This window comes from Ursus americanus, chromosome 17, assembly GCF_024610735.1.
Source record: "Ursus americanus isolate L20-20 chromosome 17, mUrsAme1.1.p, whole genome shotgun sequence".
NCBI lineage: Eukaryota > Metazoa > Chordata > Mammalia > Carnivora > Ursidae > Ursus > Ursus americanus.
The window spans coordinates 24,635,585-24,653,631 of NC_142143.1; the positions used below are offsets into that span (position 1 = coordinate 24,635,585).

The 18,047-nt window shown below is 41.7% G+C and overlaps 1 protein-coding gene across 1 annotated transcript in view; it reads left to right on the forward strand.

The window, feature by feature from the left end:
- LOC123780684 (uncharacterized protein C3orf20 homolog) overlaps positions 1-18,047 on the forward strand; it is a 172,214-nt gene that overhangs the window by 94,254 nt on the left and 59,913 nt on the right. Inside the window, exon 17 of the mRNA XM_087868852.1 lies at positions 16,845-16,987. Within this exon, the coding sequence (XP_087724978.1) occupies positions 16,845-16,987 (143 nt within the window). The remainder of the gene's footprint in view (positions 1-16,844; positions 16,988-18,047) is intronic.

Below are 18,047 nucleotides of genomic sequence, written 5' to 3' on the forward strand. Positions count from 1 at the left end.
AGAATAGGGGAGAGGCGTGTGCACCCAAAGGGGCTCCAGAGACACCCTCTCTGTTTATCTCTGCAGACCCGAGCACAAGATGCCTTCTTCCTTCATTTTCTTCTACCTTCTTCATTCTTTAATGAAGGTCTTTGGAGGCTTATGTGGCTGCTCTGTGAGAAGCCAGCACCAGAGATCATTTGAGAGGAGGGTTTTAGTGGTAAAATCCAATTTTTAAAAATGCAAAAAAGCATAAAGGAGAAGATAAAAATCATCCATGCTCCTGCTACCCAGAAATAAACACTGTTCACGGTTCAGTGTCTATCTTTCCATTGTCTACACACACACACACACACACACACACACACACACACCCCGAACCAGGGTCTTGAGGTACATATAACAATGTATTATAAGCATTTCCCTAAATCAACAAGTATTATTTCTATATTCTTTTATAGCAGCATCATTTATGTTGGCTGAATAGTATTCCAACATAAGGCTGGACCGTGATTTATTATTTACTATCTCTCTTGTTGCTGAATACTTAATTAAAGAACATCTAAAAAAAATAGAGCTGTCTCCCAACAACATGGATGGAACTAGAGAGTATAATGCTAAGCGAAATACATCAATCAGAGAGACAAATACCATATGATCTCATCATATGTGGAATTTAAGAAACAAAACAAATGAGCAAAAGGGACAAGAAAGAGGAACAAATCAAGAAACAAGACTCTTAACTGTAGAGAACAAACTGATGGTTACCAGAGGGGAGGTGGGTGGAGGGATGGGTGAAATAGGTGTTGGGGATTAAAGAGTACAGTTAACATGATGAAAATAAAATAAAATAAAAATAAAATAAAATATAATAAAATAACTAGGGCTGTCTAATACGGAATGCAGAGCTTTACAAAGCAGTGAGCCCTCCTTTTTAGATGCTAGAGTATAATTTTTGGAGGGATATCTCAGAAGGAATTGCTACCTCGAGTGGGTGCCTGCTTTCTATTCTCTGGCCCCATTTCTCTTGGCAGTTATTTTTCTGCCCAGGATTCACCCTTTTTCACTGTGCTTCAGTCTCACCTTAATCTTATCCTGGCGGTCTCCTTACCCCTCCTTGGTACCAGATTCAGAAATCACTGATTTTGTGTCTCTGTCCCTACCATAAGACTTTGGAGCCAAAGAGAAGAGTTCCTTTCCTGACCAAAATGACCAGGTACGCTCTAGGCCCAATAACCTTTTCTGTTTAATAGTTGAATAGCTTGGCTTGACATCATAAAAATATACCAGGCCTTTAATGGTCTTAAAAAATGTGATACTATTTAAGTTAGGCACAAAAAAGTGTTGGCAGAAGAATTTTAAGTGTGTTTAAAATAGGAAGAAAATCTTTCCAGAGGATGTCCTCTATGTACAGTAGCATTAGTATGTGAACATAAAGAGTGAAAATAATTCTGTCATTAGTTATAAAGTCTAGCAACATTGTATCAGTCTTTTGGGATCTTCAATTCTGACTTCGATCACATTAAGAGTAGGACTCTACTCTTCTTATTTTTGTTGCATCCTTTACAGTGGTTACAAAATCAGTGTTTGTACAGTCGATTTGTGATAAAGAGTAAATTTAATACTTAAAATCCAAAAATCCAAAGGGCGTCCCTGTATCCAAAAGCCAGTAGATAGCTTTCGTTTTCTCCTTGGGAGCCCGTTGTGTAATCTGTATAAGTAAGATGAAGCCCGTGATTTAACTTCAGACACAAAAATTTGTTGGACGTATTTCAGCAACTCTTATTATCAAAGGGAATAAGCCACATTGTCCTAGCAATGATGTGTTTATAGAAAATTAGAAACACAATTCTCAATGCCTCTAATAAAACAGTGGATGGCAGACCTTCAAACCGAAGCAGCTGACGGACCCATGGCTGCTTTGTGACACGCTGATTTGCCCTTCCCTCGGCTCCTCCCAAGCTGGCTGTGACTGCTCCCAGCCACGGTGCTCTCTGTTTAGGGCAGACCACCTAGGTTTCAGAAAAAAAGACCTTTGGATCAAAGTCTCTGTTGGATATTAAATTTCTTTAATGAGTCCCTTCCTTAATAGCGTATGGTTTTCTCCCTCGACATTGGATTGGACTCAAATTTAGTATAAATGACTAATGGTAACTTTTATTAAATAATGTTTTTATTTATAAAGCATTCTGTATATCTCATTTGGCTGAGTTCTTACAGCAATTCTGTGAAGCTGGCATGCCAAAGGTCATTTTATCTCTCCCTGACTGGGGAAGAAGGGTTTGAGTGGTGGAGCAGCTTAGCCAATATTACACAGCTCATCAATCCCGGGGGTGGGTTGGCAACTTCCCATCCAGTACTCCTTCTACTGTACACAAAAAAATAAAGCGAGGAAGTGTAAATTGATGCAGCTGCTGTGGGAAACAGTATGGTGGTTTCTCAAAAAATTAAACAGAGAATTATCATATGATCCCTCAATTACCCAAAATAATTGGAAGCAGGGACTTCAACAGATATTTGTTTCAGGGGAGCATCATTCACTGCAGTCAAAAGATGGAAAATCCCAAAAGTCCATTGACAGATGAAAAGATAAAGCAAATGTGGCATATACGTACAGTGAAATGTTGTTCAGCCTTAAAAAAGAATGCTATGTGCCCTATTGTAATACATTCTGTATGATCTGAGCTGTCTCAGATGATTCTGATCCAGGCTCTAACATGGACGCACCTTGAAGACATGACGCCAGGTGAAATAATTCAGACACAAAAGGACAGATACCCGATGATTTCGCTTGTACGAGGTGCCTAGACTAGTCAAATACAGAGAGACAGAAAGAACCGTGGCTCCTGGGGCTTGGCGGAGAGGAGAAATGGGAGTAATTACTTAATGGATACAGAGTGTGTTTGGGATAATGGAAGCTTTGGGAGATGGATGGTGGTGATGGTGAATGTCCTTAATGCCACTGAACTATATGCTTAAAAACAGCTAAGGCAGTATATTTTGTTATGTATATTCTCCCACAATAAAGAGAAAAAAGGAGAGGCAGTATAGGAAAAACAGCAAACCTTTGATTGTAGCCTTGGTTCTGCCTCTGACTTGTTGGCTGACCGCAGGTAATTCAACTCTCTAGTCCTCAATTTCTTAATCTCTATATTGAGGGGGCACAGGATTAGTTAATCTCTAGGTATCCTCCTAAATCTAAGAGTCATCAGAAAACTGCATATCTGAAGACAACGCCCTATTGGGATTTCCGCTGGGGTCCCACCTGGTGGTCAAACACTTATGGGGAAGACCCATCTGTCAGACAAGTGATAGAGAAAAATGACATTTGCTATGCTTTTCAGAAATGAATGTTAGAGTTGCTAGGCTTATTAAAATATAAGCCTGTAGGAAGAAGTCCAGACAAAGGGTCTAGGTGCTTTCTGACTTAAAATAATAATAATAGTAATAATAATAATAATTCAGACACCAATTAGAGTCTACAGAAACTCCAGAATAAAGTTGGTGAAGCCGAGTATCTCGAGTTTAGTGGATAAAAATCAATCTCTTATGCAAATATAGTTTATCACTTTAAATGAAACAAATACCATTTTAACAATCACAATCAACGAATGTTGATGATTTCAAGGATGTAAGTCCACTGTCCTTGGAACCACTACCATGAATCTGTCTATATCCCAGAAAGCATTTTGCCCTTCTTAGCCAACAGCCTGAGAAACTCAACTACGGAATAAGTATAAAGGTGATGGTAGCTCATATGTAAAAATTCATAATCTATTTTCTTCCTTTTCTTTTTTAACCTAAAGAGACTTGCTTAATTTTGTTCAAATTAATTTTGTTCAAATTCTGTATCATTTAGCAGAAGAATCCTTTTTTGGTATAACTCTTACCATTCCAGAGATCTAATGTTCCAAATAACAAATCTTCTAGGCTTTCACTTGACAGGAGAGCAGTGCAAGTAAGAACTGGAGATGATTTAATGGCTCCCTCCCTGCCCCAATCCCTCCTTAGCCTTTCTGGTCCTTCCACAGCCTGGGCCACAGTGAGAAGCAACACTAACAAACTTGTCAACAGTACTGTGATAACACTGTGTGGTGACTACATTCACCTCTGTGAGCACCGCATGTGTACCGACTTTGTCCAATCACTGCCGTACACCCGAAATGCATATAACATTATTAAAAAGATTTTATTCATTAGTTTGTCAGAGAGAGAGGGAGAACAAGCAGGGGGAGTGGCAGGCAGAAGGAGAGGGAGAAACAGACTCCCTGCTGAGCAGAACTTAGGCTGGACCCCAAGATGCTGGTATGACCTGAGCCAAAGGCAGACGCTTCACTGACTGAGCCACCCAGGAGTCCCTAATATAACATTTTATGTCAACTATACTTCAGTAAAAGAAGAACAAAAGTGGCAACATTAGAGCACCCCAAGCAGTGAGTAGAATAAATGGGGGCCAAGCAGGCCAGGAGCTGTGATCTGTCAGGGGTGAGGCTCAGATGGGGGACACAGATGGGGATCACTTGAGGATCTGTGCTGCCGCCTGGTCAGAGTAACTAGGGTGCCTAATGTTGTCTCTCAAACTTCGGTTATACTGGCCTCTTCAGTGTCTGTCTCGTCAAATACTCTGGTTTGTTGTTGAACTGCTGGGGCTTGCTTCAGTAATAATGTACAGCCATTGTTGAATTAAAGGATGCAGGGCTCAGAATTTTATCTCCTTACCAAAGAAACTGAATGGGGAAGGATGAACTGCAAATAGGAAAACCAGTTCTTTCGATCTGGATCATGAAGGAGTCTGGATACTTCAGAGACCATTCCTGGTTGAGGCCCCCTCCAGGAATGCTGGCGTCCTTCAGTGTTCTGCCGTGAGCCTCTGCAAACTCTCAACACTCTTTTCCACAGACTCAGCGACTATCTCTGTATGGTAGTGACACCCACATCTCCAGCTCTAGTCCTGAGCCTTGGACCCATATACCCATATGCCTCCTGGACCACCCCACTTAGAGGTGTTTTAGGTAGTTCAGAGTCAACATATCCAAGACAATATCCATCTGGATTATAAAGGGTAAGGTGGAGAAGGCATGAGGATAGTTGCAAAAGATGAGACTAGGCCAGATCGTGCTAGGCCTTGTGAGTCATGAGGGGAAAGGGAAGAAGTGGAGGAAGGGGAAGGAGAGAAAAAAGGAGACGAGGGGGAGAGGAAGGAGGAGAAGGAGGATAGGAGGGTGAGGAGGAGGGGAAGGAGAAGGGTTACAGAGAGGAGAAGCATGAACTTGATCCTAAGAGGAATGAGGAACACTGAAGTATTGTAGCTAATGACATGAGTTTATATCCATGGTTTGGAAAGATCGCTATCAGTCCAATATAGATAATGAATCGGAGGGAGACAAAACTGTGGGCAGGAAGAACTTTAAGGGAGCTTTCGAGACAATCCAGGTGAGAGAGGAAGGAGGAAGTGGATCGAGAGCAGTGACTCTGCTTGGGCCAGAATGTTGGAGGGGGAAGGCCATCAAGATGATACCGGTCATGTTGCCCATAGTCCTAGGAAAACTCTAGGGAATAGAACCAGGGCTGCTTGGTCACCTGCCTTCTCTCCACCTAGAGTCTCTTCTCACACCAAACCTCCTTCATTCCTTCCTTACACAAAATATCAAGCGCCTACTATGTGCCAAACACTATAAAGTAAGTGAGGGAAAAGAGTCATAATAAGACAGAGGGACAAGACCAAGGTATGGCTCCAGCATGCTGCTGAAAAGGTTCTGGGCTTTGTTTTAATTAGGGAGACTGTTTCCTGTAAGAATTCACTCATTTTTCCCTCCCTCCTTCCCTCCTTCCCTCCCTTCCTTCCCTCCTTTCCTTCCTTCCTTCCTTCCTTCCTTCCTTCCTTCCTTCCTTCCTTCCTTCCTTCCTTCCTTCCCTCCCTCCCTCCCTCCCTCCCTCCTTCCCTTCCCTCTTCCTTCCCTCCCTTCCCTCTTCCTTCCCTCCTTTTCCTCTTCCTCCCTTCTTTTCTCCACTCCCCAGCCCCCCAACAAATCATTAGAGTACAAAGTTGGTTGTAAAGCCTCATAAGATCTTAAAGGATCCCAGTGGGTCCCTACATATGGCAAGAGTATTTTTGTTGAGATGTATTTTGTATTTGAGGAAGTCCTGATTAAGTGTTTTAAAAAGACCTCTTGGATGAACCATGAAACCATGTTAAGTCAAAGAAGCAGGACACAAGAGGCCACATCTTGTATGTGTTATGTATATGAAATGTCCAGAATAGGCAGATCCTTGAGACAGAAAATAGATTAGCCATTTCCAGAGGTAGATGGAGAGGAAATGAAGAGTGACTCCCAGTGGGCATGGGCTTTCTTTTAGGGGGATGAGGATGTTCTGGAATTAGATAGTGGTGAGGGTTGTACCACCTTGTAAATATACTAAAAACTACTGAATTGTACAATTTAAATTGGAGATATAATGTTCATACAGCTTTTTTTTTTTAAGGACCTCTTCCCCATGCCACCCTCAAAAAAATACCAAGAAGGATAGAATGTAGTGAGAGATCAAGGTTAAGGGTCATAAAAATTATTCCTGATATGAACTGGGTTTCATTTAGGAGCTTAGTATATAGGTCTTAGCTATACTAAGAGCACACAGACTGGAAAACTGTTGGGTTCAGCCAACTCATGTTCCTGCATAAATTATTCTGTACCAACTCTCAAAGGCTTCCTTCCTTCTTGAATTTCTAAATGTACCTCTAATCATAAATACAGTGAATAACAGAAGGTAGTGACAAGTGAAAGAAACTGATGTTTTTCTAGTTTTATCCTTCACACTATTGTATGGGCATGAAGGCATATATTTTCTTAATTAAGGATCTTTGGTCACAAGCAATAGAAACCAATTCTGCCAAATATAAGGGGTAGGGGAGTGGTTTTGGAAGGATTTAGGTTAAGCCACAGAATAAAAGACTTTATTAACGCCTTTGTAAGACCACAGACGTTGGCCTTAGCAGCCAGGACGGCCCCACGGACCTCAGCCGCAGTCCCGCGCACCGCCACCAGATGGCATCAGCTCCCAGTGGCGTCCTTCTCAGTCCGTCCACGCAGTCCAGGAGAGATCAAGTCTGATTGGCCTAACTTCGGTCACATGACCAATCACGTGCAAAATACGCTCAAAGATCACGTGTGTAGCCATGAGCTTTAGTTTTGGAAATACCTTCGTGGGCGCCTATCCAGATTCCAAAGGGTAATACGAGCGGAGAAGCGTAGCCGTTGAATGATTTTGAAAATTTGTTTCCTCTGTGTCATGCCTCCAATTGCGAAAGTAGTGTGACCCTTCCGTCAGGGCTCTTACTGGGTAAAGTATTGAGAATGAAATTGCTCTTTATACTTCTAAGTAAATTACATCATCACCGCGTTTCCCCCTCCGGTAGCATAGACTGGCAAGGAGAATTGAGGAAATGAGGCTTATCACAGGGAGAGGTGGTGCAAACAGCTTCAGTCTTAACGCCTGACCCAGGAGGAGCCATAGAAGATGGGCCACGCAGACCCGACTACTTACAGTTCTTTTTATGGTCTCCTATTTCTCCTCTAAGGGGGAAAAAATACTGTGTAAAGTTTAAGAAAAAATTAACTTGAAGAAAACCAACTAATTAAGCAATGATAAATAACTGAAATTTTCATTCTCTTTTCTTTCCAAGTCTAGCACCTCCTTAAGAGACGGCTTTGAAACCTTTAAAGTTAACTTTAAGTATGTGAAAACCAAAGAAAATATCTAGAAACAGGTGGTTTAGGCATGTCTGGTTTTACTGTGAGGACTTAGAATGCAGTTTCTTTGGGGAAGAATGCTTATCCTGTAACACTGCATGCATGGGGCGCCTGGCTAGCTCAGTGGGTGGAATGGGAAACTTTTTTTTTTTTTTTTTAAGATTTATTTATTTATTTGAAGGAGAGAGTGAGATAGTGGGGGAGGGAGAGTGACTTAAGCAGACTCCCTGCTGAGCATGGAGCCCAACTCAGAGCTCCATCTCATGACCCTGAGATCATAACCCTGAGATCAGGAACTGAGCTGAAACCAGGAGTCAGACACTTAACCGACTGCACCACCCAGGTGCACTCTTGATCTTGGGGTTGTGAGTTCAAGCCCCACATTTGGGATAGAGTTTTTTTATTTTTATTTTTATTTTTTTAGATTTTATTTATTTATGTGTTAGAGAGAAATCACGAGCAGGGGGGAGGGGTAGAGGGCGAAGCAGGCTCCCAGCTGAGCAGGGAGCCCAACCTGGGACTTGATCCCAGCACCCTGGGATTGTGACCTGAGCCGAAGGCAGACACTTAACTGACTGAGCCACCCAGGTGTCCCTACAGTTTACTTAAAAAAAAAAAAAAAAGTTGCATGCAGAAATTCTCCTGTGACCCTATGGCAAGTCAGGAGGGCATGTGGTTATCAAAATTAGTTTAAGAACTAGTGATCACACTTACTGGTAAGATATGTGGATTTTGTAATGCTGAACTTTAGGGAAAAGTCACAATGCTATAGAGGATGACTAATCACAGATAGAAGGGAAGTGAAACTCCTTAGTGTGAATAAATTTATAACTTCCCTCACCAAATCCTACCAGCCAAATTGGTTGTAGGGACAACCAGTTACCCTATAGTCTGATTTTAGAGACGTATTTGATCAGGAGCTTACATATTTTTTTTTCTTTTTTTTTTTTTTTTTTAAGATTTTATTTATTTGACAGAGAGAGAGACAGCCAGCGAGAGAGGGAACACAGGTAGGGGAAGTGGGAGAGGAAGAAGCAGACTCCCAGCAGAGCAGGAAGCCTGATGCGGGGCTCAATCCCGGGACCCCGGGATCATGCCCTGAGCCAAAGGCAGACGCTTAACGACCCACCCAGGCGCCCCAGAAGCTTACCTATTTTCTATCTACAACCCTAAGAAGCAGTTTTTCTTACAAAAGACCATGGGAGTAAAACCAGTACTTACCAAAAAGTGTGAAGATCTGGTTCAGACTGATATCACAACAGTTATTTCAAAATCAGGAAAACACTAATGCGTAATTCCTTTTTTTTTTTTTTTTGAAGATTTTATTTATTTATTTGACGGAGAGAGAGACAGCCAGTGAGAGAGGGAACACAGGCAGGGGGAGTGGGAGAGGAAGAAGCAGGCTCTCAGTGGAGGAGCCCGATGCGGGGCTTGATCCCATAACGCCAGGATCACGCCCTGAGCCAAAGGCAGACGCTCAACAACTGAGCCACCCAGGCGCCCCCAATTCCTTATCCATTCTGGAAAGACTGTAATGGTTCTGTACTTTAAAAGCTAATCCAGTTTAGTAGCCATTTAAAAAAAAATAAGAGCAGTAATCCAATTTTTGATGAAGTGAGACCATAAGCTTTGGGGTCAGAAACTTGAGTTTGAATCCTAGGTCTATGACTTCTTTCTGTGGTTTACCTCAGTTTCCTCATTTATAAATTGGGGAGAAAATCACCTACGGATGTTGTGAGGATGTGATGAGTAGCATACCAACAGGACCTGGACTTAATGGCTCGATTTAAGTAAATGCAAACTTTACCTGTTGTTCACAGGGTTGATGTGAGACTAATTGTTGAAAGAAGAAATATTATGTTCAAATGAGAATGTATGGTTAAACAAGAAAATGTATTTAAAACGTATTGGTAAACCAAAAAATATGAAGTTATTATTTTGAGGAAAGGGGGTTACACTCAAACATGGTACAGAGCTGTCTTTTAAGCTTTTAATTAGTGGTGGTGGTTTGTATGTGTGTGTGAAGTAAAGGTTTTATGTTGAGCTTCTACTCTATTTTTTTTAGTACTGTCTGAGCCACAGCCTCTCCTTCCCTCTTTACCTTACTTTTTCCAAGGGCAGCAGTCCTCAAACCTGGCCATCCAGCTGTGGAGCTCTTTAAGAAATAAAAGGCCTGGGGCACCTGGGTAGCGCAGTCGTTAAAGCGTCTGCCTTCCGCTCAGGGCGTGATCCTGGCGATCTGGGATCGAGTCCCACATCAGGCTCTTCCGCTATGAGCCTGCTTCTTCCTCTCCCACTCCCCCTGCTGTGTTCCCTCTCTCGCTGGCTGTCTCTCTGGCACATAAATAAATAAAATCTTAAAAAAAGAAAAAAAAAAGAAATAAAAGGCCTTTTGGGCGCCTGGGCGTCTGCCTTCAGCTCAGGTCATGATCACAGGGTCCTGGAATCCAGCCCCACAGTGGGCTCCTTGCTCAGCGGGGAGCCTGCTTCTCCCTCTCCCTCTGCCTGCCACTCCACCTACTAATGCTCTCTCACTGTCAAATAAGTAAATAAATCTTAAAAAAAAAAAAGAAGGAAGGAAGTGAGAGAGAGAAAGGAAAGAAAGGGAAGGAAGGAACGAAGGAAGGAAGGAAGGAAGGAAGGAAGGAAGGAAGGAAGGAAAGAAAGAATACAGGTCTCACCCCTTGGAGAATCTCATTCAGTAGATCTGGGTGGAGCCCGAGTATCTATTTTTTTTAATAGACCCTAGAGTGATTTTTATATGCAACTAGGGTTAAGAGCAGGCATTTCACTTGGCCTCTAGGAAGAGATACGAGTAGCTCATCTCATGTCTGCTTTCTTCTCCATTTACACTTGCACTAGAACCTCTCACCCAGTCCTGTGGCTTTAGAAACTCTCCATCTGCTGATGCTCCCACATTAGCAACCCCACATACAGCATCTCCCCAGAACTCCATGTCCCTCCCGGTTCCAACGCGCTGTTTCAGTATCTCGCTGGAACATTCCATAGGCATCTTAACTTAACTTTCCCAAATCGAACTCTTTACTTTTTCTCCAAAATCTGCCCCTCCCCATTTCTTTCTCATTTCAGGAAATGACCTTTGCCCAGTTTACTTAGACCAAAAATACTGAAATAAATCTGGACTTCTCTTTTTTCATACCCTGTTTGTAATCCATCTGCCAATCTCGAAGCCTCTATCTTCCTAATATATACAGTCTGACTATTCACACCACCTCCAGGCAGCATCCTCTTTCATAAGAGCCCCTGATTTATCTCTATGTCTGCATTTGCTGCCTCTTCTATCTGTTCTCTATAGCGACTGGAGTAATCTTTATAAAACCTAGATCAGATTACAGCCCGTCTCTGCTCAGAACCCTCAAACTCCTCACCCTTGAAGTAAAATCCCAGATCTTTTCTAGGGGCCACAAAACTTCCTGTACCTGGCCCTTCCTCTCTTCCGCTTCCCACCTGCTCCGCTGCCCTGGCCCCCTTGCTGTTCCCCGTCTCCTTGCGGTACACATGGTGCTCTCTCTGCTGGCTGTCGTCTAGACAGCTGCAGTTTACTCTCTCACATCATCGGGTCTGAGGCACAGGTTACACCCTCTGTGGCCTTCCCTTTCTGTTCTGTCTAAAGGAGTCCCTTTCACTCTCCATCCCTTACTTCTTTATTTTCATAGCGCCCATCACTGCTTGGCATCTTATCCATCTACTGGTTTGTGATCTGATCCCCCAATGAGGGCACGGGCTTTGTCTGTTTTGTTCATTCCTGAATCCTAGTGCCTAGAAAGATGCCCAGAAAAAATAGATTTTCTTTTTTTTAAGGTTTTATTTATTTATTTTTTAAGATTTTATCTATTTATTTTAGAGCGAGAGTGGGGGTGCAGGAGGAGCAGAGGGAGAGGGACAGACTCTGCGCTGAACGCAGAGTCCAACATGAGGCTCGATGGCAGGACCCTGAGATCACGACCTGAGCCAAAATCAAGAGTTGGACACTCAACTGATTGAGCCACCCGGGCGCCCCAAGTGTTTATTTTTAAGTAATCTCTACACCCGACATGGGGCTCAGACTTACAAGCCTGAGATCAAGAGTCGCATAGTCTACCAACTGAGCCAGCCGGGCACCCCAAGTAGATTTTCAATAAATACTTTTTGACTAACAGAATGAACACTTACCATTCCTTCCGTCAGGAATGCCAAAACCATTTTTACTTTGCTTTGCCCCTTTCATTTACCAACCAAGTCTTTGCCCCAGCTTTTGGCAAGGCCCCAGGCATTTCTACAAGGTGGGAATTCCCCAGCAAAAAGATAGATACTTGAGACCCAAAGGAAAGGGATATCTGCTGTGAATCCTGCCTTTTCACAAACTAAGTCCCTGAATCCTGGCAACAATCCTACAAGGTGATGATGCTGTTTCCACTTAATAGATAAGGAAACTGAGACCTCACGTCGTTTACACAGCTAAGAGGTGGAGCTGAGATTTGAACCTAGGTATCCTGGCTCAGAGTCCAAAATGGGGAATGTGAGGAGTCTGTTGACAGCATCCGGATATAGTACAGGGGCAGGGAGAGTGAAAAATGGCCTCCTCTTTCTTTTTCTGTAAATGAGACTTATTTAGGATTCTTGGGAGAGAGTGTTTTGGAGGTCTCCTTATTCTACTAACACTCATCCCTTTTCTGGTCTCTACTTAAATGAAAGAGTTGCTGTCTGGAAGCATCTTGGCTGGATTCATTAAGAGTAAGTGGTGAGTGTTTAGAGAGTAGTTAGAATCTCTGCTTTTGTTTAGTCATTAAGTCAATATTTGGTCGCCACAAAGCTAATATATTTAGTTTGAGAGAGCAAATCAGGGACTGTTTGCTTGGTTTGAGTTGTTTGGACAAGTCTTTCCGTTCCATTCAGTTCAATTGCCGGAGCAGTAGTATAATGTGGTTTAAACATTTGAGCTCTCGCCACAGTCAAACAGGTTAAGTGGGACCAACTGGATCCCACTAGATAATAAGAATATCTTTTCAGTTTCTAAAGGGCTTTTGCAAAAAGATTCTCACACCAATCTGATGAGTAATAAGGAACTTCAACACTGAGGACAGTGCGGGGGGGGGGGGGGGAGAGAAATGAGATTACCAGTTTTATTATGTGAATGTGCAGAGGAGTTACTTGCCTTCTTTTAGGAATCTTGTGATTAAACCCAATGCTAACTGAAGGGATTATGCTTCTTGAAGTGGTCATTAGAATTCCTGTGTGGTAGAAGACCAGGAACCTTAACCCAGGTGTTCCGACTCCACATGGCATGTTTTCCCTGCTGCCCTTCAGCAACCCCACAGGGTTAGTCTCGTGCTGGATCACTGGAAGGGCTAGACCAGCTGACCTGGCACTGGAGACCAGAAAGGACCAGCAGATTTTCTCAGTCCGGTATAATTTGGTGTCTGCCTCTGTCACAGCACTGTCCGAGCTTACAGGAGCTAAATCTAAGTTGGTTCTTTTGATCTTTCTTGAAAGCTCTGCATCATTTTGCACAATTGATCATGTTCTTCAAACCTTCTGCTTCTCTGGCTTCCATGTCATGTGTCCTACTTCTGTCTCCCTGGTCATGGGTTTTTATACACAAACAGCCTGGATAATAGCTTGTATTTATTGAATGCTGCTTACGTGGCACACATTGTCCGAGTCCCTTTACATGTATTCACACGTATTCATTTATTTATCCTCATGATAATCCTATGAATCAGATGGTACTCTTGTCTTTCTTGAAAAGATGAGGAAATTTAGCAACAGAAGAAAAAATACACTGGACTTCATCAAAATTTCTGATGTTTGTGTGAAAGGACACTAGCAAGTGGGGCACCTGGGTGGCTCCAGTTGGTTGAGCGTCCGACTCTTGATTTCGGCTCAAGTTGTGGTCTTGGGATCATGAGACTGAGCCCCCCATCGGGCTCCCTGCAGCTCTCCCTGTGCCCCTCCCCTGCTCGAGCTCCCTCTCTCAAATAAAAATCTTTATTTAAAACAAAGGACACTATCAAGACTATCAAGAGAGTGAAAAGACAGCTCACCAAAGGGGAGAAGTTATTTGCAAAGCTTATGTTCAATAAAAGATTAATATCCAGAAAAAATAAAAAACTACAACTCAACCACAGAAATAAGCAACCTTATCAAAAAATGGGCAAGGGATTTGAACTCAGCTATTTCTCCAAATATATACAAATGGCCTCATATTTGGTATTTTAGCAACAGCTGACATGTTCAGCACTGCCTTTTATGAAATAATTTCTTCATCCTGCTTTAAGGACACCACTTCTCTGTCACTAACTGCTCCCTCAGTCGCCTTGCAGGTTCCTTTTTGTCTCCTGACCTACAAACTTTAGATTCCTCAAAGATCTCAGTGTTCTGACTCCCTCTGACTTACGTTCATGACTTTAAACATGACCCAAAATGCTGACATCTCCCACTCTGGATCTTTCTCTTGAACTTAGACTCATATATCCAACATATCTCCAAATGCCTATCCAGCATTTCCACCTAATGATCAGTAAGTGTTTCATACTTAACCTGTCCCAAACCAGCTCAGTTTCTACCCAGACCTCACTGGCTTCCCTCACTCCCTTCAGACGTGACCAGCCTGTACAAAAAGGTACACTGCATTCTCCATATCCCTCTTCCTTGGCTTTGTTTTCTGTATCGTGTTTACCACCCCCTGACTGCCGGGATATTGTCTGGCTCTCCCTCTAGTATTCAATGAGGGCAGAAACCTTCTAGTTCACTGTTCTGTCCTTAGCCCTGAGAACAGTGCCTGGCATACAGCACACATTCAAACTGAATGGCCTTGATAGCCTTGGTTAGTTAAAATATAAGGGATTAATATAGATTATGTGATAGATACAGAATTCTTCAAAACCTGGTACCCATGGGGAAAATAGTATCGGGGTCCTTAGTTGATAAAATGCTGGGCACCTCTGTATTTCAACTGCACTTCGACTCAATACTATTTCAGTAAGAAAAATTTTTGAATTTTGGTACTGGGTCTGGTCCTCCTGGCCTCTGGACATATACAAACTTAAGGTTTTTTCCAGTCCAACAATTTTTTGTATTTTGATCAAGTTATTTCTGCAAGAACTAAACACTGCAGCCTTTCTCCTTTTCTCTAGGCCCTGCCCCAGGGTTAGCCTAAGAGGTGACAGCTTGAACACACACAAAATGATAAGCTTTCTTCTTCTATGTGAATAGAAGCCCAAAATAGCAATGAAATCCTACACATCCTCAACTCACCAATTTCTTAAATTACACTTTTTTTCTATTATACAAGTATTTCACATTTATTGTGGTGAAAAAAACCCTAAAAGTCACCCTATGTCACTGCTTAAGGGATTATCACTGTTAAATTCTTCAGATGTTAGTTTCATATATTTTGTATAGTAATCTTGTCATCGGCTATCAATACCAATATATCATAGCTTCATCTTCTGAGTTCAGGCAAGATAAGTAAATGGCTTCATGGCTAATAGCCAGGCATGGGTGCTAAAGAATAAAGTGTTGTAGATCAAGGAACAAGCTATGAGACAGAAGATAGATACTTTTGTTGCTGAAGGGCGCCTGGGTGGCTCAGTCGGTTAAGCGTCTACCTTCTGCTCAGGTCATGATCTCACGGTCCTGGGATCCAGCCCTGCATTGGACTCCCTACTCAGTGGGGAGTCTGCTTCTCCTTTTCCCTTTCCTCTGCTGATGTTCTCTCTCAAATAAATAAATGCAATCTTTAACAACAACAAAGATTCTTTTGTTGCTGAAATGAAGATAAACCAGAAAATTCTATTCCTATAGAGGAAATCTTGTAATAGGACGTTCCTTCATATTGAAAAGATTGTGCCATAGAAGAGGAAAGGAGTAACATGCAATCATAGGGAACTATTGTTCCTTTCAAATTCTTTTTTTTTTTTTTAAGATTTTATTTATTTATTTAACAGAGATAGCCAGCGAGAGAGGGAACACAAGCGGGGGGAGTGGGAGAGGAAGAAGCAGGCTTATAGTGGAGGAGCCTGATGTGGGGCTCGATCCCATAACGCCGGGATCACGCCCTGAGCCGAAGGCAGGCACTTAACTGCTATGCCACCCAGGCGCCCCTGTTCCTTTCAAATTCTTACACCCCTTTTGTAAGTACTAGTATTAGACTGCTTTAAGATGTAAAATATACTTAATTCTTAGCTGGAACCAGCTATACTTTTTAAAACTACTATCTTCTACCCCTACCACTTTTTTTTTTTCTTTTTTAAGATTTTATTTGAGAGAGCACACACATGAGCAGAGACACAGAACTTGATCCCAGGACCCTGGGATCACGACCTGAACTGAAGGCAGCTGCTTAACTGAATGAGCCACCCAGGCTCCCCCCTACTACCTTTTTATCCTCTTAATGTCAAGGTTGAATATTTCTTAGGCTGCTCACCTGTGTCGTAAATATAAGCACTCTTTCACCCTGGAATAGAATGACAAACTTGGCTTTACATAGTAGAGTTATATCTTTTCATTAAGAAATAAAGAATCTAAGAATTTTAGCCCTGGAAGAGAACTTTAGAGGTCTAGTCCAATTCATAATTAATGCTTTTTTAACAGAGGAAACTATACCTTGAAATGGTTAAATGATTTGCCCTGAGTTTTAGAGAAGTAGTTTTGTCCATAATCCGTCTACTGACTTCCAAATTCAAGGGCTCTGTGTACATCTAGAGTTCAGCTGTAAAATGAAATGTATCTGCAGGCAACTGATGATAAGGATGTCTTTTACAACTGGGGAGGATACTGGATTTTGACACTTCATGTGCACAACTTTGAGTGAGAAAACTACTGAGCCTGTTTCCTTACCTTCAAAATATATTCAGGTTCTAGGAACATGTTTGATGCTTAATAATATTTTGTATATAAATGTAAACATTTTCTCATAGGGACACATTAAGATCTTTTCTCATATGGGGTGCCTGACTGGCTGTCAGTAGAGCATGATTCTTGATCTGGGGTCATGAGTTCAAGCCCCATGTTGGGCATAGAGCTTACTTAAAAAACAAAAAAAGTTCAAAAAAAGGTAAGTAGGACTGATTTTTGTATGAACAGATTCTGAAAATGTTCTATTAATTTTTACAGATGTACATTCGGGGAAAATTAGTATTTGCCAACTTTATTTTCAATGGTTATAGCACATCTGCTAAAGACCTTCAAAAGCAAATTGTGAAGACAAAGAGTGATTATTGTACAGGATATTTCCTACCCGATGACTTCAGGATCCGGTAGAGTAACTACACATATTCTGCCTTATCTCGTGCTTTTCATTAGTAAATCCCAGACAAGGGCCAAATGTCAAGAACTGCCTTTATGAATGCTTGTTTCTTGCTTCAAATCTTTTCTGAGAAGAGGTGGCTTATCTATTTAAAAAGTTCAGTTCAAGTCCATTTGGAAGCGTCATTGAGCTTGCCAACAAGACACCACGAGCAAAGCTTACCCTCAAGGGTTGAAAAAATTTATGCACAAGAAGGAAATTGAATGGTGGTGGACAGGTCCAAGAAATACTGGGGGTTCAGTCCCTTTCTGAATTTTGTGATAGATGAATGTATGGAGATGGCAAGCAGTGGGCAAAAGAACGATATTTGAATGGTGGGAATAAGAGGAAAATAAATAATGGGTGTGTTCACTGGAAGAAATCAACTGCTTCCACATGTCCCTTCTCCACAGCACCTGTTTTTCTACAATCTAAAAATCAGGTCGTGGGCATTTTCTTAATGAATTTTTTTTTTGTTAAATACATTTTTGTAATAGTAAAACAAATAGGTAAATAAAAGTTCAGTTCAAGGAAGGCCACTTTCTCTTTAACCAGCATTCAGTCTACAGAGCCATTCTGGAGTTACCATGAATGTTCCCAGTATTGTAGCTAAGCTTAGAAAGTTCAGACCAATCATTCATTCAGTTACATAGGACAAAATATGATCCATTGGATCATATTAACCTTCTTCTTAATTCAGTATGTCTTTTCTGTCGGGAAGGTCATACAAGTCAACAAATGTAACATGATTAGAATGTATCTGATGGCTGACAGTCACTGAGAAGGGTGAAAATCGAGCTTTTAAAATTCATCTGCTGTTTTCACTCTGATAAATTTTCATGTGAGGCACTTTAATGACCAAACAAACTTAGACTAATGAATCCATGGCTTCCCTAGAAAACTGCTGTCATTTGTTGGTATGGTAACAAATTCTGGAAAATACTATAATAGAAGAAAAATAGAGATAAAAGGAAGAGAAAAACAATTTTTACCTTTTGGCTAATTCATGTTGCAAACACCAGAATAAAAAC